Below are 22,437 nucleotides of genomic sequence, written 5' to 3'. Positions count from 1 at the left end.
ATATATTGATGGGGTGGACCCAATAGAGCAAAATCATTAAAACTCGGCTGTGATTGGGTGGAAGTTCTGCCATACTAATGCCCCCTCTACTTACAACCAGAGCTGCATTCACAATTCTGCTGCCTTCCAGCTGGAATCTACAGTGATTCTAATGATGCGTTGCATTTTGGGTGATGTAGCTTAGCACGTAAGAGGTTATATACATCTCCCACAATGCAATGCACAAGAGGCCCTATAAAGAACAAGTAGATTTTACTCGTTACTTGCGCTGAACCAGGAGGTGGCAGCAGTGAGATATAATCTGCATAAACAGCAGAATTACGAGTGCAGCTCTGAAGGTGTTAAAAAAATAACACATTATTTCACTCTAGATGAGTGCAGCTAAGTGATAATATATATTTACCTCCAGAATTGGGTACAGCTTCTCGTCTTTCACACATATCCCAAGATATCTAAAAAATTACAAAATGATGATTACAATTCAGGATGAAGAAGGAAAAAGAAGGGGTGCAGATATGTCCCGGGCGCTGCAATGTAGGAGAGGAGAAATTCCTATTCACAAGAGGGGACGTTTAATGGCACTACAAGTTTCAGGGACGGTCTGTGACCTTCGTCAGGTGCAACATGAGGAATACTTGAAGTCTCGCAATTCCCACCCATTGCAAGGCTTGCATGGCAGTGGGAAGGGCTCTGGATGGGCGCAGGGCGATAAGTTACAGCCCGCAGAGGACCATGATGGTGCACCATGACTCAGGATGGTAACCGGGTAGTTCCAGACAATTGGATATATTTAAAGGGTTATATCACAAAACAGCAGGGACACTTTGGGTCCCCAAGAAAATAACTTACTGGTATCTGGGGGTCACAGACAAAGGGGTGTAACAAGACATTGTATTATTTTGTCATTACAAAGATCACGTAAGTGAATGACAGTACTACCACTATCTGCCACTAGATGGCAATGACACCATACAATCAACACAGCCTCAATTATAAAGGGTTTGTCCACATGGGGGCCGTGACTCACAACTCGAGCCCACGAGATCACAGTTAGGATTGGCCACACTAGATACAATTGGAGCAAACCTTCAGCTGGAATATGATTGTCCAATAACTGAATTGTTTTTAGTTTATTGACAGCAGAGATCTTGAATTCAATGAGGAGTTGTAACATAAAGGTCTTTTAATAAAGTCACTTTAGGCAGGACGGACCCCTCTCGTCGCCCTCAAGCCGCGCTCACCTGACTATATTGGGATGGGACAATTTCTGCAGGAGGGAGATTTCTCGGACGATCCCCTCCTCGTCCACCTCGTTTTTGTAGATCTTCACCACCATGCTCTTGGAGCCAACGCCATGAGACACCTGCAACACAATATATCATGTCAGTGTAAGACGACTAGGACATGTTAATGTGTAAGGTGCCTTTAAGAGGAACACCATCTATTACAAAGTCCGAAATAACAGTGATACAGCGGCCAAAAAAGGCTGTGTGACAGCCATATTACTCATCACCTGGCTCCCCGGAGACACAAGAGAAAAAGAGGCGCAAAATGGGAGAGAATATGACACCCCCGCTGTGCATTGTGAGAGCTCCGTAATAATAGCGACACCCCCGCTGTGCATTGTGGGAGCTCCTTAATAGCCTCACCCCCGCTGTGCATTGTGGGAGCTCCGTAATAATAGCGACACCCCCGCTGTACATTGTGGGAGCTCCTTAATAATAGCGACACCCCGGCTGTGCATTGTGGGAGCTCCTTAATAATAGTGACACCCCCACTGTGCATTGTGGGAGCTCCTTAATAGCCTCACCCCCACTGTGCATTGTGGGAGTTCCTTAATAATAACGACGCCCCTGCTGTGCATTGTGGGAGCTCCTTAATAATAGCGACACCCCCGTTGTGCATTGTGGGAGCTCCTTAATAATAGCGACACCCCCGTTGTGCACTGTGGGAGCTCCTTAATAATAGCGACGCCCCCCGTTGTGCATTGTGGGAGCTCCTTAATAATAATGACACCCCCGTTGTGCATTGTGGGAGTTCCTTAATAATAACGACGCCCCTGCTGTGCATTGTGTGAGCTCCTTAATAATAGCGACGCCCCCGTTGTGCATTGTGGGAGCTCCTTAATAATAACGACGCCCCCGTTGTGCATTGTGGGAGTTCCTTAATAATAACGACACCCCCGTTGTGAATTGTGGGAGCTCATTAATAATAAAGACGCCCCTGCTGTGCATTGTGGGAGCTCCTTAATAATAGCAACGCCCCTGTTGTGCATTGTGGGAGCTCCTTAATATTAGCGACGCCCCCGTTGTGCATTGTGGGAGCTCCTTAATAATAGCGACACCCCTGTTGTGCATTGTGGGAGGTTCTTAATAGCGACGCCCCCGTTGTGCACTGTGGGAGCTACTTAATAATAGCGACACCCCCATTGTGCATTGTGGGAGCTCCTTAATAATAGCGACACCCCCGTTGTGCACTGTGGGAGCTCCTTAATAGCGACGCCCCCCGTTGTGCATTGTGGGAGCTCCTTAATAATAGCGACACCCCCGTTGTGCACTGTGGGAGCTCCTTAATAGCGACGCCCCCCGTTGTGCATTGTGGGAGCTCCTTAATAGCGACGCCCCCCGTTGTGCATTGTGGGAGCTCCTTAATAATAACGACACCCCCGTTGTGCATTGTGGGAGCTCCTTAATAATAGCGACTGTTAGGACCTGGTGGTCAGGACAATAATGGACCTGGAGGTTAAGAGCACACGGAATGACCTGATAGTTACTGATAATATAGGACGAGCTCTGGGACGTGGGAACTCTGCTGACCGCAATCCCTAATCCTATCAACCACACTAGAAATAGCCGTGGATTGCTCCTAACGCTCCCTATGCAACTCGGCACAGCCTAAGGAACTAGCTATGCCTAAAGATAGAAAAATAAAGCCTACCTTGCCTCAGAGAAATTCCCCAAAGGAAAAGGCAGCCCCCCACATATAATGACTGTGAGTAAAGATGAAAATACAAACACAGAGATGAAATAGATTAAGCAAAGTGAGGCCCGACTTACTGAACAGACTGAGGATAGGAAAGGTAGCTTTGCGGTCAGCACAAAAACCTACAAAAAGACCACGCAGAGGGCGCAAAAAGACCCTCCGCACCGACTCACGGTGCGGAGGCGCTCCCTCTGCGTCCCAGAGCTTCCAGCAAGCAAGACAACAATCCAAATAGCAAGCTGGACAGAAAAATAGCAAACCAGAGAAAAACAAGCAGTCACTTAGCTTCTGCTGGGAAGACAGGTCACAAGAACGATCCAGGAGTGAACTAGACCAATACTGGAACATTGACAGGTGGCATGGAGCAAAGATCTAAGTGGAGTTAAATAGAGGAGCCAGCTAACGAATTAACCTCGTCACCTGTGGAAGGAAACTCAGAAACACCCACAGCCACCAGAGAAAGTCCATGGACAGAACCAGCCGAAGTACCATTCATGACCACAGGAGGGAGCCCGACAACAGAATTCACAACAAGCGACACCCCCGTTGTGCATTGTGGGAGCTCCTTAATAATAACGACACCCCCGTTGTGCATTGTGGGAGCTCCTTAATAATAACGACGCCCCCGTTGTGCATTGTGGGAGCTCCTTAATAATAACGACACCCCCGTTGTGCATTGTGGGAGCTCCTTAATAATAACGACACCCCCGTTGTGAATTGTGGGAGCTCCTTAATAATAACGACGCCCCTGCTATGCATTGTGGGAGCTCCTTAATATTAGCGACGCCCCCGTTGTGCATTGTGGGAGCTCCTTAATAATAGCGACACTTCTGTTGTGCATTGTGGGAGGTTCTTAATAGCGACGCCCCCGTTGTGCACTGTGGGAGCTCCTTAATAATAGCGACGCCCCCCGTTGTGCATTGTGGGAGCTCCTTAATAATAGCGACGCCCCCGTTGTGCATTGCGGGAGCTCCTTAATAATAGCGACCCCCCCGTTGTGCATTGTGGGAGCTCCTTAATAATAGCGACGCCCCCGTTGTGCACTGTGGGAGCTCCTTAATAATAGCGACGCCCCCGTTGCGCATTGTGCAAGCTCCTTAATAATAGTGACGCCCCCGTTGTGCATTGTAGGAGCTCCTTAATAATAGTGACGCCCCCGTTGTGCATTGTAGGAGCTCATACCATAAGATACAGCCTTCCCAAAACCCTGTCTGATGACAAATGCACATCTAGCAGGATAGAGCAGGCCTCCACTGATAAAAGGCAAGGGGGCAGCATAGGTGCAAACTACTGATAAATACATACACCCCCCCCCCCCCCCCCCCCCACACACACACACACCCCTACCAGATTATGGAGGGGTTGGCTGCCTAGTAGAAAAAATTGCACATTGATATAGATTGCATAGGAGGCCAGTCACACAGGTAAGTGTGATGCTAGGTGTCTGGCTTGCAGCCTAGTAATCACGCCCTTGTATTATCAGGAGGGCTGCCCAACACCATAATATGCTACACACAAGGACAGACGCCCTACTAGACCAAGCCAACAAAAAGAGGCCTAGCGGCATCCTGCAAAAAAAAAAGATATGATAAAAAGTGCAAAAAATTAATTACTGGGTGAATGTGGACACCTATATGCAGGCACTGCTGACAGAGGTGACCACATTCACCCAGGAATTCAGACATCAGCCTAAGAGAGGTGTTCATACACGTAGGTACCCAGCAGTTTTTGAGACCACCTTGACGATGGTTGATGGGCAGATATGATTTGGCCAAATTTTTTGCTAAGTTTCTCAAACATTTTTTCCTAATATTCAAAAGCCGTAATGCTACAATAAGCCAACAATGGACAGCAGCAGCTCTCCCAGGTTCATGACTGCACTTAATTATGATTAAGGGGGCGGATCGGAGCGGTGATGCGCCTGCGTTATCTGATCGTGGGGGCTGGAGGCTTGAGCTATGATGTAGAGATGCATTTTCGTTACAGGTTCCCTCATTGGCCGTAGGGACACTTCCGGTCCGGGGATCCGTCTGATTGCGTCGGTAGGTTCTATGACGCACATGAGAGCTTGGGCTTGATTGGCTACCTGTTGTTTACAGCCCCATGTGGTGGCATGATGATTGGAAGACGACTCCATGATGACTACGCCTCCTGATGCCGACAGCTGGGATTCCGACGAGTTGTGTTGTTTTTGTATATTTGATATGGGGAACTTTTGTATTATGTACACATGTCAAGGGCTATGGTGGGGAGATTTTTAATGGGTATATGTTTTAGGTATGTTTTTTATGTTTATACTGTGAATTGTGTGGTGGGGGGCGGATTATCGGTGATTGGTGCCCTGCGTGGCACATATACTATTTAAAGCCGGCCCCTTTCACTGCAAGGCATGCTTGATAAAGACCGAATAGGTCGAAACTTTGCTGTCTGCTGCTTTTATGGCTTGAAATAAACTTGCTGATTTGGACTACACCCGGATGGAGCGCCGTCACTTCTTTTCTTCGAGTTTTCGATGGTCCTAGTGGGTTCCCTGGACCTGGACGTGCGCTCCGGCTTGTGAAAGTGTGGTTAGCCATCTTGCTTGATTTGGACTGTTGGAACCTGGTTAACCTGCACCGCACCGCAATGGCGGAAGGATTCATGACTCCAGAGGTGGGTGAATCGGAGAATGCCATTACCTTTTCATATACCGATGATGATGCGGCCCGTATCTTGGCCGGCGCAAACATGGACATTGGATTCCTTAGCAAACCCACTATTGAAATGCTGAGGAGGAAATTGGAAAATGAGAGGAGGAGACTAATTTCCTTTGAACTGCATGTTATAACACTTACGGAATATTTCAAGGCACGGAGGATTCCACGTGGGCTACGGCCACACCTTAGACCGACATTGTTACCGGATAATACCCAATTCTGCATGAAATTTGAATCAATTACTAACAAATATGCTTTTGATGTTATGTTGTTGAATATTGAATTTCTAAAGGCCGAAATGAATATCGTGAAGAAGAACATCATGGAACTTGAGGATCAGGTGAAGGCCCAGATGACAACCCAAGATTGGGGTCCTCTTAAGACCAAGATGGAGGAGAACCTGATGAAGTTCAGGAACGAGATAGAGATCACTAAGAGGACCAAGTGGTTCCGAGATGCAGATGATTATAAGGTGGGTCGAGTTTTCTCTTGGCAGATGGGACCTGGCCAATATTCCAACAATGGCAACAGGAGAACTAATGGAACCAGGAGGCGTAAGAGACCACAAACAAGAAAACAGTCTAATTTTGGTTTTACTACTGCTGACTCAGAATCGACGGATGACTCCAATGCTGGAGGATCTAGACAGATACAACAGCGTCAACATTTTTTAGGCCAAGAGAAGGTGGACAAAACCACTCCCGGAGACGTGGTCGGAGAGGGGGTCGTAAACACAAGAAATGGAGGGACATCCCGGGAGCAACGGCCTGGACGGAATGCCGTTATGAGGACAAGGAACAGGAAGGACAACTAGATGACAGTAAGGAGTTGGTTGTGAATATCTCGTCTATTACTCTGTCTGATATGGAAATTAAGGTACTGTCCAAGGGGTTATCATTTTGCCCCACATACAACCCTGACTGGTTTGCGTTGGAGGTAGATCTACAGGCTTTTTTCAGGAGATTAAGATTATCTACCTTTTTTTCTGAGAAATCGGGGAACTCTGAAATCCCCAATACCAATTCAGCTAGCATTGAGAATGGCTTTACTCTGAAAGGGGTGGGCCTATACTGCAAAAGCAATTTTCAACCACCTAATAGGAATCATTTTGTAGAATCTTATGTGCAACTGGTATGTGGGGATGTTGAGAAATTGAAGAAAGAGTTTAAATCTACCCAGGTCCATAATTTGACAGTGGCCGAAAGAAATACGCTGAAAGCTCTGGCGGATAACTCCCTAATAACCATTAAACCAGCGGATAAGGGTGGAGCGGTGGTGGTCATGGACAGTGCCAAATATAGGGCGGAAATATTGAGACAATTGGACGATGGGGCTGTCTATGAGAAATTATCCTGTAATCCCACATCCCGTTTCCAGAGGGAATTACAGCTTGTGGTCAGTGACTCCCTTGCCTTGGGACTCATTGACCACAAGCTGGCTGATTTCTTGATGATTGAGACTCCGGTGGTCCCGGTATTATATGTATTACCAAAAATACATAAAGATCTGTACAATCCCCCGGGGCGACCCATTGTGTCGGGGAGGGGTTCTCTCTTTAACAATGTTGCGATCTTTTTGGACCGGGTATTAAGATCATATGCTACATCAGCAAAGTCCTATATCCGGGATACGGGGGACTTTTTGAATAAGATCGAAAATATAACGGTTTCTGAGTCCACCATTTTGGCTTCATTTGATGTGGTATCTTTATATACCTCCATCGAACATGATAAAGGTCTTGAAGCAGTTTCATGTGTGCTATCAGGCTCTGACGTGGCCCCTGAGTGTGCACGGCTCATCCTCACGTTGCTTGAATTCATCCTCAGGCGGAATTTTTTTCTGTTTGGGGATGAGTTTTTCTTGCAATTGAGAGGTACCGCCATGGGGTCCAATGTGGCCCCCACGTATGCTAACATCTACATGGCGGTACTTGAGGATGGGTTCGTGTACAATTCCATCCTCTGGCGCCACGTCAGAGCCTGGTGGCGATACATTGATGATATTTTTGTGATATGGGAGGGGACCTCTTTGGAGTTAGAGGCCTTCCATGTGTCTCTGAACCAAATATACCCTGAACTACAATTCACCCTGACACAGTCCACCACACAGATACAATTTTTGGACACCTTAGTATATAGGTGTGGTAATAAACTAGAGACTGACATCTTTATCAAGGAAACCGATAGGAATGGACTATTGGCCTTTGATAGTAATCACCCGAGAAAAATGGTTGGTTCCCTTCCGTGGAGCCAACTTTTGAGGGTTAGGCGTATTGTGTCAGATGAGGAACGTGTCGATATAAGACTTGGTGAAATGTGTCATAAGTTCATCTCTAGGGGGTATCCAACAAGGGAGATAGCCAGATACAAAATTAAGGCTAGTAGTTGCTCTAGGTCGAGTATTCGGAACAAGACTCGTGTCGAGTCAACCAAGGATAGGATTCCTTTTGTATCCACTTACAGTTCAGCCAGCAATCGTGTTGGGAATATTTTGAGACGACATTGGTCCCTGTTACAACGTGGTGTGCCCTCTGTCTCTAATTTTGAGTTATTCCCCATGATGTCATTCAGAAGGGGACGTAACTTTAAAGACAGACTTGTGAAGTCAGATATTGGGACCTCGAGAAAATCTGTTCAAAGTACCCTAAGTACAGTCAAAAATGGCAATTTTCCTTGTTTGGGTTGCTCTTGCTGTAACAATATGTTGAAAGGGGAGTTTTTTCATCACCTGCATACGGGTAAAAAAAAATTTCTTAAGGAGAGATATACGTGTGCTTCAAGCTACGTTATATACATGATTGTGTGCCCTTGTGGACTCACCTACGTTGGTGAAACAACCATGGAGGTGAGGGCACGCATCAATAAACATAAGAGTACAGTGAGAACAGGCCTCACGGAATTGCCAGTACCCAAACACTTTGTTGATAACAAACATTCAGTGAATCAGCTTAGGTTCAGAGTGATTGATAGTGTACCAGTACTTAGGAGGGGGGGGTAACAGACTACAGATGCTCAAAACTAAGGAACTCCGTTGGATTTACACATTGGGGTCTCTACAACCTAAGGGCCTGAATATTGAGTTTAACCTACATGGTTGTGTTCGGTAGGATTATGGACTCATTATCGTCGGTATTTGTTTTTAATGTCTCCCATACCAGGGCTCTTCATGTCTTGTGTCATGTATGATATATCCCTTTATTGTTTATTTATGTCTTTTGGTATTTTGGTTTATTTTGCCACAGTTGAAGGTTAACATGATATTTTTGGTAGATGTGAACAGATTGGGTTCTCCCCCTGTATCCCTCAACTGTCATATACTGGTGACATTATATTGATTGATTGTTATGTTCTTTTTTTTCTTGTTGCCGCACGTATGGTGCTTAGGCTATGGTCGTTCAGACAACATGATTGCTGATCCTGTGCGGCATGCGAGGCGAATGTGCTGCGAGCTCTTCCTTCGATTGGTTCCCCGACTATTGTGTGGGGTTCTGACCCTGGCTGAGATCTGGGTGCGCAATTCCCATCGTTGCAGCGCCTGGCCCAGCCAGTTACTGGACGCACTGGCTATGACATGTTAGCGCTATTGCTACTATGGTAATGCTTTGGCCCGGCCCCGTGCCCTTCGGGAGATGGGCGTGTGGCGCTCCCGTCTCATGATTGGTTCCTGTAAAGGGGGCGGATCGGAGCGGTGATGTGCCTGCGTTATCTGATCGTGGGGGCTGGAGGCTTGAGCTACGATGTAGAGATGCATTTTCGTTACAGGTTCCCTCATTGGCCGTAGGGACACTTCCGGTCCGGGGATCCGTCTGATTGCGTCGGTAGGTTCTATGACGCACATGAGAGCTTGGGCTTGATTGGCTACCTGTTGTTTACAGCCCCATGTGGTGGCATGATGATTGGAAGATGACTCCATGATGACTACGCCTCCTGATGCCGACAGCTGGGATTCCGACGAGTTGTGTTGTTTTTGTATATTTGATATGGGGAACTTTTGTATTATGTACACATGTCAAGGGCTATGGTGGGGAGATTTTTAATGGGTATATGTTTTAGGTATGTTTTTTAGGTTTATACTGTGAATTGTGTGGTGGGGGGCGGATTATTGGTGATTGGTGCCCTGCGTGGCACATATACTATTTAAAGCCGGCCCCTTTCACTGCAAGGCATGCTTGATAAAGACCGAATAGGTCGAAACGTTGCTGTCTGCTGCTTTTATGGCTTGAAATAAACTTGCTGATTTGGACTACACCCGGATGGAGCGCTGTCACTTCTTTTCTTCGAGTTTTCGATGGTCCTAGTGGGTTCCCTGGACCTGGACGTGCGCTCCGGCTTGTGAAAGTGCGGTTAGCCATCTTGCTTGATTTTAATTATGATTAATGGCCAACAAAAAAGAAGCTGAACCCCCATCGGGGCACATCCAACGTCCGACATGTCATCAACGGCACAAGAACTGGAAAGTGGCCACAGAGAAGGACATCACAGCTGCTGTATCTAATCGTATCCTGTGTGATACTGTCTGCTGAGCTGTATATCAAATCCTATCCTATGTGATACCGTCTGCTGAGCTGTGTATCTAATCCTATCCTGTGTGATACTGACTGCTGAGACGTGTATCTAATCCTATCATGTGCGATACTGTCTGCTGAGCTCATCCTATCCTGTGTGATACTGTCTGCTGAGCTGTGCATCTCATCCTATCCTGTGTGATACTGCCTGTGAGATCTGTATCTGTCCTGTGGTCCTGATACCGCCTATGATGTGTCACTATCCCAGCACTACTCTCCCCATCGGGGCAGGGAGCAGACGGCCGGTGGAATAATCCATTGCTCGGTGTGATCAGAGAAGTAACAAACCGCCATGGCCCCTGGATACAGCAGAGGCGCGAGAATCCACCATAGATCTGCAAATACACAAACAGCGGGAAAACTGCCCTCACCGCCATTATACGCCTCCTGGAGAACGGGTAACATTAGCAGGCAGCACAGGGCAGACAGAAATGCCTGCTCCTTCCCTCAATGCCATCCATTACAGGGAACCGGGGCAGTGGGGCGACGGCCACCACATAATGCAGTCATACATTTACATCTTTGTAGCCAGTAATGGCCGCCATGCTGCTTCTACCTAGTCTTCCCAGGGTTAATGTCCCTCAAGGGCAGTTGATTTGGTGGCTCTCGCCATTTACTCAGCCCTTTCAGCCATGTTTACTATGCTGACCCATTGTTCAGCCAGACCCGCTGCGCTCGGCCTGTGCTTCGCCCTTTTCACCTCGGGCAGAGAACACAATGCTGCGTCCTGAAAGAACAGGAGACAATTAATATTTCAGTAGCGGCAGATCTCCGCTTACTGCTTCTATGTCCTCCGCCATGTCTCCCTCCTATTATCATACCGCCCCACGTCACCCCCACGGCTGTGGGCACAGATTAATTATTAAAGGTCACACTTGCCAAGGAACACAGAGGAGCTCCCATGCAGGACCTGCTGTGGTAACTGCCCCTCCAAAAGCTGCATCAAGGGATGTCACCCAAGAAATGAATCCTGGGGGTCACTTACTTTATAAACTTTAGAGAAGAATCCACTTCCTATCGGCTCAGCACTAAAACTCTCCCAAAATTCCAGTTTCCTGACAGCAGTGCGCAGCTTCTGCCATCGGTCCTCCTGGTAGTAGGCATCAGAGCACTCGCCATAATATGGTCCGGGACTCGCTGGCTCAGGAGAGAAAAGCCCCGACTCACACATTGTGGGGACGGCCACTGAAAAAGAAGGACAAGAGCTGTGATGTACAGTGTGAACTAATGACAGTGCCGGAGGGGTTAATGTATAAAAATTCAGAATGTACGGTTCAAGTGGTATAGTAGTTATATTCCTGTATACATAGGGGGCAGTATTATAGTAGTTATATTCGGTGACCAGAAAAATGCCCACAGGAAAAATGCCCACAGGAAAAATGCCCACACAGAAAATTGCCCACACAGAAAATTGCCAATTGCAGCATCACAAAGTTTCAGATCCATGATATTTAAGGTGCAAGGTGAAGAATGCCCACAGAAAATTGCCCACAGGCTGAATTATAGGTAAAATGCTCTGTAGGACAGGGGGATAGTATATGCATGTATACATGAGATGCTCTGCAGGGCAGAAGAACAATATATAATTATAGGTGAGATGCTCTGCAGGACAGAGAATAGCAAAGACCTATAGGTTAAATGCTCTGCAGGAGAGGGGGATATTATGCAGGTATACGTGAGATGCTCTGCAGGGCAGAACAACAATATATAATTATAGGTGAGATGCTCTGCAGGACAGAGAATAGCAAAGACCTATAGGTTAAATGCTCTGCAGAACAGGGGGATATTATGCAGGTATATGTGAGATGCTCTGCAGGGCAGAAGAATAATATAGGTTTATAGGTGAGATGCTCTGCAGGGCAGAAGAATAATATAGAATTATAGGTGAGAAGCGTTATATTCTTGTACATAGGGGGCAGTATTATAGTAGTTATATTCTTGTACATAGGGGGCAGTATTATAGTAGTTATATTCTGGTACATAGGGGCAGTATTATAGTAATTATATTCTTGTACATAGGGGGCAGTATTATAGTAGTTATATTCTGGTACATAGAGGGCATTATTATAGTAGTTATATTCTTGTGCATAGGGGGCAGTATTATAGTAGTTATATTCCTATATACATAGGGGGCAGTATTATAGTAGTTATATTCCTGTACACATAGGGGGCAGTATTATAGTAGTTATATTCATGTACATAGTGGCAGTATTATAGTAGGTATATTCCTGTATACATAGGTGGCAGTATTATAGTAGTTATATTCTTGTACATAGGGGCGGTATTATAGTAGTTATAGTCATGTATATAGGGGGCAGTATTATCTATATGTACTATATAATTGTCTAAGGGTCACTTCCGTCTTTCTGTCTGGCTGTCTTTCTGTCAGATATTCATTGGTCGCGGCCTCTGTCTGTCATGGAATCCAAGTCGCTGATTGGTCGTGGCAAAACGCCCACGACCATTGCCACGACCAATCAGCGACGCCCGCAGTCCGGCGGCAATATGGCCGCTCTTTCGTCCACGCAGTCAGTCAGTGCCCGCTCCATACTCCCCTCCAGTCAGCCCTCACACAGGGTTTATGCCAGCGTTACCAGACTGTGGTGTAACGCACTCCGGTTACGCAGCTATTAACCCTGTGTGACCAACTTTTTAGTATTGATGCTGCGTATGCAGCACCAATAGTAAAACGATCTAATGTTAAAAATAATAATTAAAAAAAAAAAAACGTTATTGTCACCCTCCGCCGTCGCATCCTGTCCTCGGCACTGCAAGCGGCAGGTTCCGCTTCCAAAGATGCTATGGGAGAAAGAACTTCCATGATGTCACGGTCATGTGACCGCGACGTCATCACAGGTCCTGCGTTCATACCAACCCTGGGACCGGAAGCTGCCGCGTACACCTCGCACAGGCGCCGGAACTACAACAGGCTCTTCGGAAGATGAGTATGTTTCTTTTTTATTTTGTAACCTGTTACATACATGCCTGGGCAATATACTACGTCGCTGGGCAATATACTACGTGGCTGGGCAATATACTACGTGGACATGCATATTCTAGAATACCCGATGCGTTAGAATCGGGCCACAATCTAGTATATTATATATATATATATATATATATATATATATATATATATATATATATATATATATAATTGTCTAAGGGGTACTTCTATCGGTCTGTCCCGGAAATCCCGCGTCGCTGATTGGTCGAGGCTTATGCAGCCTCAATAGTAAAAAGATCTAATGTTAAAAATAATTTTAAAAAAATCATCATATACTCACATTCCTGCGCCTTTCCCGCTCCTCGAGACGCTCCGGTAACCGCTCCATGCAAGCGGCAGGTTCCAGTGGCAAGGATGGTGTGGGAGAAGGACCTGCCATGACGTCACGGTCATGTGACCGCAACGTCATCACAGGTCCTGCGCCCATACCAACCCTGGGACCGGAAGCTGCCGCGTACACCGCACACAGGGTCAGGACTTCAACGGGGGGTGAGTATATGTTTATTTTTTATTTTAAGTCTGTATACTACATGGCTCTGTGCTGTATACTCCATCGCTGTGCAATATACTACGTGGCTGGGCAATATGCTACGTGGCTGGGCAATATACTACGTGGCTGGGCAATATACTACGTGGATGGGCAATATACTACGTGGATGGGCAATATACTATGTGGCTGGGCAATATACTACGTGGCTGGGCATATTCTAGAATACCCGATGCGTTCGAATCGGGCCACCATCTAGTAGTAGTTATATTCTTATACGTAATGAGCAGTATTCTAGTAGTTATCTTGTGGTTTATAGTGGATAGTATTATAGAGACCAGTTATCCCTTCCCCTCTTTTCAGCTCATAATGTGCATTACTCAGCAGCGGGTGCTCTCAGTGAGAAAAACAAGATAATCTTGTAGTTATGATACCTTTTAATAGCTAACAAAAATAAAATACATGATGTTACAAGCTTTCAAGACTTTTTAGGTTCCTTCCTCATTCATGGTGTAAAATTTTCTGAAGAAACACAAATATACAACATAACTATGAAAGTTGTCATATTAAAATGCAATTTTACATCACAAAACATTGAAGAGTTTGGGAATACAAACTTAGAGTATTTGATTCCCTCCACACAGGACTAAATCTGTCAGGAGGATTTATGATGCACTACAAGATCTGAGGAATCTGCTCGAGAGACATTGAGGGCACAGGTCTCTGATCTTTCTTGGATATTGAAACCAGGGTAGACATTGACAGCTTGGAGCCCCTGTGCAAGAAACTTGTCTACGCCCCCCTCCTTTTACGGCGACAGAGCTTACAGTTATATATCTTACATAGTCTACTTTATTATGTATATTGTTGTCTCTTATTACACAGTGCCCTCTCCTGTTATGTACAGCACCATCCCTTACATATCGGATTATATAGAGCCATGTCTTTATTACATACGGTCCCGTCTTGTTACATGTATAATGCAATGACGGCTGATGGAGCATGGGAAAGCTTCTTTTCTAATGGAGGAGCTGATGGACTGGTTGTCTGGTCACCAGCTACTCCATCAGCAGTCATTTTATATCTAACAAGAGAGGGGACTATGTATTAAAAGAGGGTGCTGTGAATAACAAAAATATCAAGAACACACTATATAAGAGACAGCATTGTACATAACAGCAGAGGAAGCTATATAATAAGGGACGGCACATATATAACTACAGAGGATAGTGCGTAATAAGAGATGGTGTTATACATAATAAAAGAGGAAACTATGTAGCTAAGGACGGTGTTATACATAAGTGAGTACACTACATACTAAGGGACTGTGCTATACATAATGAGTATACTATATACTAAGGGACTGTGCTATACATAATAAGTGAGTATCTACTATATAATTGTCTAAGGGTCACTTCCGTCTGTCTTTCTGTCACGGATATTCATTGGTCGCGGCCTCTGTCTGTCATGGAAATCCAAGTCGCTGATTTGGCCGCGACCAATAAGCGACGGGCACAGTCCGGAAGAAAATGGCCGCTCCTTACTCCCCGCAGTCAGTGCCCGGCGCCCGCATACTCCCCTCCGGTCACTGCTCACACAGGGTTAATGCCGGCGGCAACGGACCGCGTTATGCCACGGGTAACGTTACCGCTGCTATTAACCCTGTGTGTCCCCAACTTTGTACTATTGATGCTGCCTATGCGGCATCAATATTAAAAAAAAATGTAATGTTAAAAATAATAAAAAAACAAAAAAAACTGCTATACTCATCCTCCGTTGTCCGCCGAGCCGCTGGCGCCGGCCGCCATCTTCCGTTCCCGGCGATGTATTGCGAAATTACCCAGAAGACTTAGCGGTCTCGCGAGACCACTAAGTCATCTGGGTAATTTCGCAATGCATCCTGGGAACGGAAGATGGCGTCAGCCATGCGCGTATCGCCGGAGCTTCACTGGATCCCAGGGGTGAGTATATAACTATTTTTTATTTTAATTATTTTGTTATCAGGGATATGGTGCCCACACTGCTGTATACTACGTGGGCTGTTAGATACCGCGTGGCTGCTATATACAGGTCCTTCTCAAAAAATTAGCATATAGTGTTAAATTTCATTATTTACCATAATGTAATGATTACAATTAAACTTTCATATATTATAGATTCATTATCCACCAACTGAAATTTGTCAGGTCTTTTATTGTTTTAATACTGATGATTTTGGCATACAACTCCTGATAACCCAAAAAACCTGTCTCAATAAATTAGCATATTTCACCCATCCAATCAAATAAGTGTTTTTTAATAACAAACAAAAAAACCAACAAATAATAATGTTCAGTTATGCACTCAATACTTGGTCGGGAATCCTTTGGCAGAAATGACTGCTTCAATGCGGCGTGGCATGGAGGCAATCAGCCTGTGACACTGCTGAGATGTTATGGAGGCCCAGGATGCTTCAATAGCGGCCTTAAGCTCATCCAGAGTGTTGGGTCTTGCGTCTCTCAACTTTCTCTTCACAATATCCCACAGATTCTCTATGGGGTTCAGGTCAGGAGAGTTGGCAGGCCAATTGAGCACAGTAATACCATGGTCAGTAAACCATTTACCAGTGGTTTTGGCACTGTGAGCAGGTGCCAGGTCGTGCTGAAAAATGAAATCTTCATCTCCATAAAGCATTTCAGCCGATGGAAGCATGAAGTGCTCCAAAATCTCCTGATAGCTAGCTGCATTGACCCTGCCCTTGATGAAACACAGTGGACCAACACCAGCAGCTGACATGGCACCCCACACCATCACTGACTGTGGGTACTTGACACTGGACTTCAGGCATTTTGGCATTTCCTTCTCCCCAGTCTTCCTCCAGACTCTGGCACCTTGATTTCCGAATAACATGCAAAATTTGCTTTCATCAGAAAAAAGTACTTGGGACCACTTAGCAACAGTCCAGTGCTGCTTCTCTGTAGCCCAGGTCAGGCGCCTCTGCCGCTGTTTATGGTTCAAAAGTGGCTTTACCTGGGGAATGCGGCACCTGTAGCCCATTTCCTGCACACGCCTGTGCACGGTGGCTCTGGATGTTTCCACACCAGACTCAGTCCACTGCTTCCTCAGGTTCCCCAAGGTCTGGAATCGGTCCTTCTCCACAATCTTCCTCAGGGTCCGGTCTCCTCTTCTCGTTGTACAGCGTTTTCTGCCACATTGTTTCCTTCCAACAGACTTACCATTGAGGTGCCTTGATACAGCACTCTGGGAACAGCCTATTTGTTGAGAAATTTCTTTCTGGGTCTTACCCTCTTGCTTGAGGGTGTCAATGATGGCCTTCTTGACATCTGTCAGGTCGCTAGTCTTACCCATGATGGGGGTTTTGAGTAATGAACCAGGCAGGGAGTTTATAAAAGCCTTAGGTATCTTTTGCATGTGTTTAGAGTTAATTAGTTGATTCAGAAGATTAGGGTAATAGGTCGTTTAGAGAACCTTTTCTTGATATGCTAATTTATTGAGACAGGTTTTTTGGGTTATCAGGAGTTGTATGCCAAAATCATCAGTATTAAAACAATAAAAGACCTGACAAATTTCAGTTGGTGGATAATGAATCTATTATATATGAAAGTTTAATTGTAATCATTACATTATGGTAAATAATGAAATTTAACACTATATGCTAATTTTTTGAGAAGGACCTGTACTACATAGACAGTGTTATAAACTATGTGGGCTGTGTGATATACTCTGTGGGCTGTGCTATATACTGCGTGGGCTGTGCTATATATTACGTGGCCACTGTTATATACTGCGTGGGCAGTGTTATATACTATGTGGCTGCTATATAGTGTGTGGGCAGTGTTATATACTACATGGTTGCTATATACTGCGTGGGCAGCGTTACATACTACGTGGTTGCTATATACTGCGTGGGCAGTGTTATATACTACGTGGCTGCTATATACTGCGTGGGCTGTATTATATATTACGTGGCTGCTATATACTGCGTGGGCTGTGTTATATAGTACATGGCTGTGTTATATACTGTGTGGCCACTGTTATATATTGCGTGGCCTGTATTAATGCATCGGGTATTCTACAATATGTATGTATATAGCAGCCACATAGTATATAGCACAGGCCACGTAGTATTTGTCTGCTATATACTACATGGCTCCTATATACTACGTGGCCTGTGCTATATACTATGTGGCTGCAATATACATACATAAATATTCTAGAATACCCGATGCGTTAGAATCGGGCCACCATCTACTACTATATACGAAGGGACTGTGCTATACATAATAAGTGAGTATACTATATACTAAGGGACTGTGCTATACATAAAAAGTAAGTACACTATATACTAAATGACTGTGCTATACATAAGTGAGTACACTATATACTAAGGGACTGTGCTATACATAAGTGAATACACTATGTATGTACACTCGGAATAAGGCTTTACAGTACAAGGTAAGTGAATGAGATCCCTAAAGTGTCATGCACACGCTGATTATTTTTTCCTTGCAGATTTGCAGCAGATGAAAATCTGCATATTGTCAATTCTTGCAGCGTATTTCACCATACCAATGGGGGAAAAAACAAAAAGCATGGGAAAAATGTGGAAAAAAAGCCGGATTACGTACCGGTAATGCTCTTTTAATGAGTCCACGACAGCACCCCACATGAGAGAGAGGGATCCGCCCATAGGAACAGGAAACCTACAGAATAAAAGGAGGCGGTCCCCTCTCCTCCTCAGTTTAGTTACAGAGTATAAAAAGGGAACCGCAAAAGTGTTAGTATTCATTCTTATTCAGTCACATAAATTTCTTAACTCTATACAACCATTATTTGTGACCTTAAAGGAAAGAGCTGTGCATAATTTAGGGAGGGTAATATATGGGTGCTGTCGTGGACTCATTAAAAGAGCATTACCGGTACGTAATCCGGCTTTTTACCCTTCGCCACGACAGCACCCCACATGAGAGATTTTCAGAGAGTCATTATTTGGGTGGGATTACTGTATTAAGAACAGCTCTACCAAAGGTCAGATCAGAAGACGTGGACAGATCAAGTCTATAATGGTTGTATAAGGTAGAAGGTGTAGACCAAGTTGCAGCCTTACATATTAAATGGATCGGTACATCTGCTTGTTCCACCCAGGAGGAAGCCATGGCTCGTGTTGAGTGCGCTTTTATACCCACTGGAGGAATCTCGCCTTTTGACGTATAGGCCAAGCAGATAGCATCTCTGATCCACCGAGATATGGTAGCTCTCGTGACCCCATGTCCTTTCTTGTGGCCCTGAAAGGAGATAAACAGAGCCCTACTCTCCCTCCATGTCTGACACCTTTCTATATAAGTCAGGATGGCTCTTCTGACATCTAAGGTGTGGAACTTATGTTGTTCTGGAGTTACAGGTGAATCAAAAAAGGAAGGGAGAAATATTTCTTGTGACCTGTGGTAGGTGGACGCTACCTTAGGGAGGTATGAGGGGTCTGGTTTCAGGACTATCCGATCATGAAATATCAGTAAGAAAGGTGGGTCTACTGATAGGGCCTGGATGTCACTAACCCGTCTAGCTGAGGTTAGGGCTACTAGTAAGGCTACTTTATATGTTAGGATTTTTAAAGGTATTGAATCTAATGGTTCAAATGGAGAGCTTGTTAAGGCCTCTAATACTAGATTTAAATCCCACGGAGGTAGACGGGGAATATGGACCGGTTTACTACGTTCACAAGATTTTATGAATCTGGAGATCCACCTATTAGCTGCTATATTGCATCCATATAGGGCTCCTAATGCCGAGACCTGAACTCTTAAGGTATTTACAGATAGTCCTAACTCTCGGCCTTTTTGCAAGAACTCTAGGATAGGTGTGAGTGGAACTTGCTTAGTGAACGGTACCGTGTAGAAGTCTAAAAATGTATTCCATACCCTACTATATATTAGGGTGGTAGATCTTTTCCTGCTCAATAAGAGGGTGTTTACTAGTTCTGTTGAGAACCCTCTGGAACTTAATAGTTGCCTCTCAAATTCCACGCCGTCAAGTGAAGACCTTTCACTTGCGGGTGGAAAAAGGGGCCTTGGTACAGCAGCTCCTTGTCTGATGGGAGGATCCAAGGATCGCATAGGCACATGGTCTGGAGACAAGAGAACCATGGTCTTTTCAGCCAGAATGGTGCAATGATGATTACTCTTGCCTGTTCCCTCCTGATCTTTCTGATCACTAGAGGAATCAGAGACATTGGAGGAAAGGCATATGCCAGTCTGAACCGCCAAGGATGGTGGAGAGAGTCCAACATATCTGGGTGATCCCTGGTGTTCAGGGAAGCGAACCTTTGTACTTGCCGGTTGTCTCTTGTGGCAAATAGGTCGATTTGTGGTATCCCCCATGCTTCTGTTATCCTTCTGAATATGGATTTGTTTAAGGTCCATTCTCCTTGACGCAACTCGTTTCTGCTGAGGTAGTCTGCCCTGATGTTCTCTACACCTTTGATGTGCAGGGCTGTTAAGGATGTTAGATGAGCCTCTGCCAGCTGAAAGATGTTTGCAGCTATGGTCATCAGACTTCCTGACTTTGTACCACCCTGACGGTTCAAGTATGCCACTGCGGTGGAATTGTCTGAGTAAATTCTTACATTTGTTCCATGAATCTGCGGAAGAAAATGATATAAGGCACATTCTATTGCTTTTAACTCCTTCCAGTTGGAGGAACATATTAATTCTGTCTGATCCCAAGTATTTTGGGCCAGATTGTCTTCCATATGTGCTCCCCACCCAATAGGGCTGGCGTCGGTGGTAATTATTTTAGACGGGTCTATTATCCATGGCACACCCCGTGATAGGTGGTCCATGTCTAGCCACCAGGATAGCGATTCTAAGACATTACTGGAAAGAGTTATTCTACTTTCTAGATAACCGTCTTTCCCCTGAGCCGACAATACTTCGTACTGCAATTGACGGGTATGGAATTGTGCCCAAGGTACAGCAGGGATACATGATGATAATGACCCCAGTAAGGACATGGCCTTTCTTAGTGTCATGTAGGGTTTGCGTATTGCGTCTGATACCTTTGATTGTATAGTCAACCTCTTTGACTGAGGAAGAAAGCATTTCTGACTTACGGAGTCTAGCTGGATTCCTAGAAATGTCTGAACAGTTTCTGGTTTCAGCCGAGATTTTTCGAAGTTGACGATCCAACCTAACTCCTGTAGGGACGAGATCGTATTAGATAGACGAGTTTTACATTGAAGTGCAGAGCTTCCTACCACTAGAAAGTCATCTAGGTAGGGTATTATCAAGGTATCTCGTTGGCGTAGATGAGCCATCACTTCTAGTATCACCTTAGTGAAGACGCGGGGAGCCATAGAAAGCCCAAATGGCATTGCAACATACTGAAAGTGACGAACCTTTCCCTCCAGGGTGACTGCTACCCTTAGGTACTGCTGATGTTCGGCATGTATGGGAAGATGGTAATAGGCGTCCTTTAAGTCTATTCCGGCCATGACACACCTAGGGAATAAGAGTTTTATGGTAGAACTAATGGATTCCATTTTGAAGGTATGATAACGCAGGAAAGAATTTAATTTTTTAAGATTTATGATGGTTCTAAATGAACCATCTGGTTTATTAATCAGGAATAAAGGGGAGTAGAACCCTTTCCCTTTTTGATCCTGGGGAACTTCTATCAGGACTTTTTTAGATAGAAGAGATAGGATCTCTATTTCTAGAGCCCTCTGTTGGTCCTGACCTTTTGGAGATGTTATTATGAAGGAATCCCAAGGGATTCGATCAAATTCTAATTTAAGGCCGTATTGCACAATGTCCAGAATCCACTGGCTGGATGTTATCTGTTCCCATTGGGGAAGAAAAAATTTTAATCTGCCGCCTACTTCCTGGTTAGCGGTATTTACGTCTCGGATTATGGGACCCGCTAAAAAAGGCACCTTTTTGCTTTGGGTCCTTCGACTCCCATCGCTCTCTTTGTTCAAGCGGCTTGTTCCTAGTAAAGGGGCGTCTCCTGAAGGCTCTCCTGTAGGATGGAAGATACTGGTTAGGGAAGCCTTTCTTCCTTTCACCTGCTTTATTCAGGAGTTCATCCAGCGTCTTCCCAAAAAGGAACTCACCCTGACAGGGAATCGCACAAAGTTTCGCTTTAGCTTGTGCGTCCCCCTTCCAATTCTTTAGCCAGAGTGCACGCCGGGCTGTGTTGACTAGGCCGGCTGACCTGGCTGCAAGACGTAGCGAGTCCACTGAGGCATCAGCTAGGAATGCTACTGCTTCTTTAATTTGAGGCAATTTCAGCAGGATAGATTCCCTCGAAGTTTTGCCTCTAATCTGTTCCTCCAATTGCTCTGTCCATACTAGTAGAGATCTTGCAGTACAGGTACTAGATATGGCGGGCCTGAACGCCCCCGTATTGACTTCCCATGACCTCTTTAGTAAAGCTTCTGCTTTACGGTCCGGCGGGTCTGTCAGGACCCCTGAATCCTCCACTGGTAGGACCGACTGTTTGGTTGTGGAGGCTACCGCAGCATCAACTTTTGGCACCTTTGACCAGGTGTTTAGGTCTTCATCGCTGAAGGGATAGCGCCTTTTAGAGGATGATGGTAAAAACCCTCTATTCTGCTTGTCCCACTCCTTCTTAACAATATCTTTGATGGTTTGTATGACGGGGAAGGACCTACGTTTCCTCTGTCCTAACCCCGCAAACATTA

The 22,437-nt window shown here is 45.3% G+C and overlaps 1 protein-coding gene across 5 annotated transcripts in view; it reads right to left on the bottom strand.

Moving 5' to 3' along the window:
• LOC138662255 (dual specificity testis-specific protein kinase 1-like) overlaps positions 1-22,437 on the bottom strand; it is a 52,936-nt gene that overhangs the window by 5,997 nt on the left and 24,502 nt on the right. For 4 of the 5 annotated variants that reach the window (XM_069747640.1, XM_069747639.1, XM_069747642.1 and 1 more), the window contains exons 2-4: positions 11,228-11,427; positions 1,242-1,363; positions 404-452 (exon numbers count right to left, since the gene is read on the bottom strand). In XM_069747640.1, coding sequence (XP_069603741.1) covers positions 404-452; positions 1,242-1,363; positions 11,228-11,413 — 357 coding nt within the window. In that variant the 5' untranslated portion in view covers positions 11,414-11,427. Of the gene's footprint in view, positions 1-403; positions 453-1,241; positions 1,364-11,227; positions 11,428-18,364; positions 18,500-22,437 lie in introns of those variants that run through there. The other variant, XM_069747641.1, reaches the window with a different exon arrangement.

The sequence above is a fragment of the Ranitomeya imitator genome, chromosome 2, assembly GCF_032444005.1.
Source record: "Ranitomeya imitator isolate aRanImi1 chromosome 2, aRanImi1.pri, whole genome shotgun sequence".
Classification (NCBI taxonomy): domain Eukaryota; kingdom Metazoa; phylum Chordata; class Amphibia; order Anura; family Dendrobatidae; genus Ranitomeya; species Ranitomeya imitator.
The sequence above is the reverse complement of the archived record's forward strand: the minus strand, read 5'-3'. Positions and strand labels throughout refer to the sequence as shown.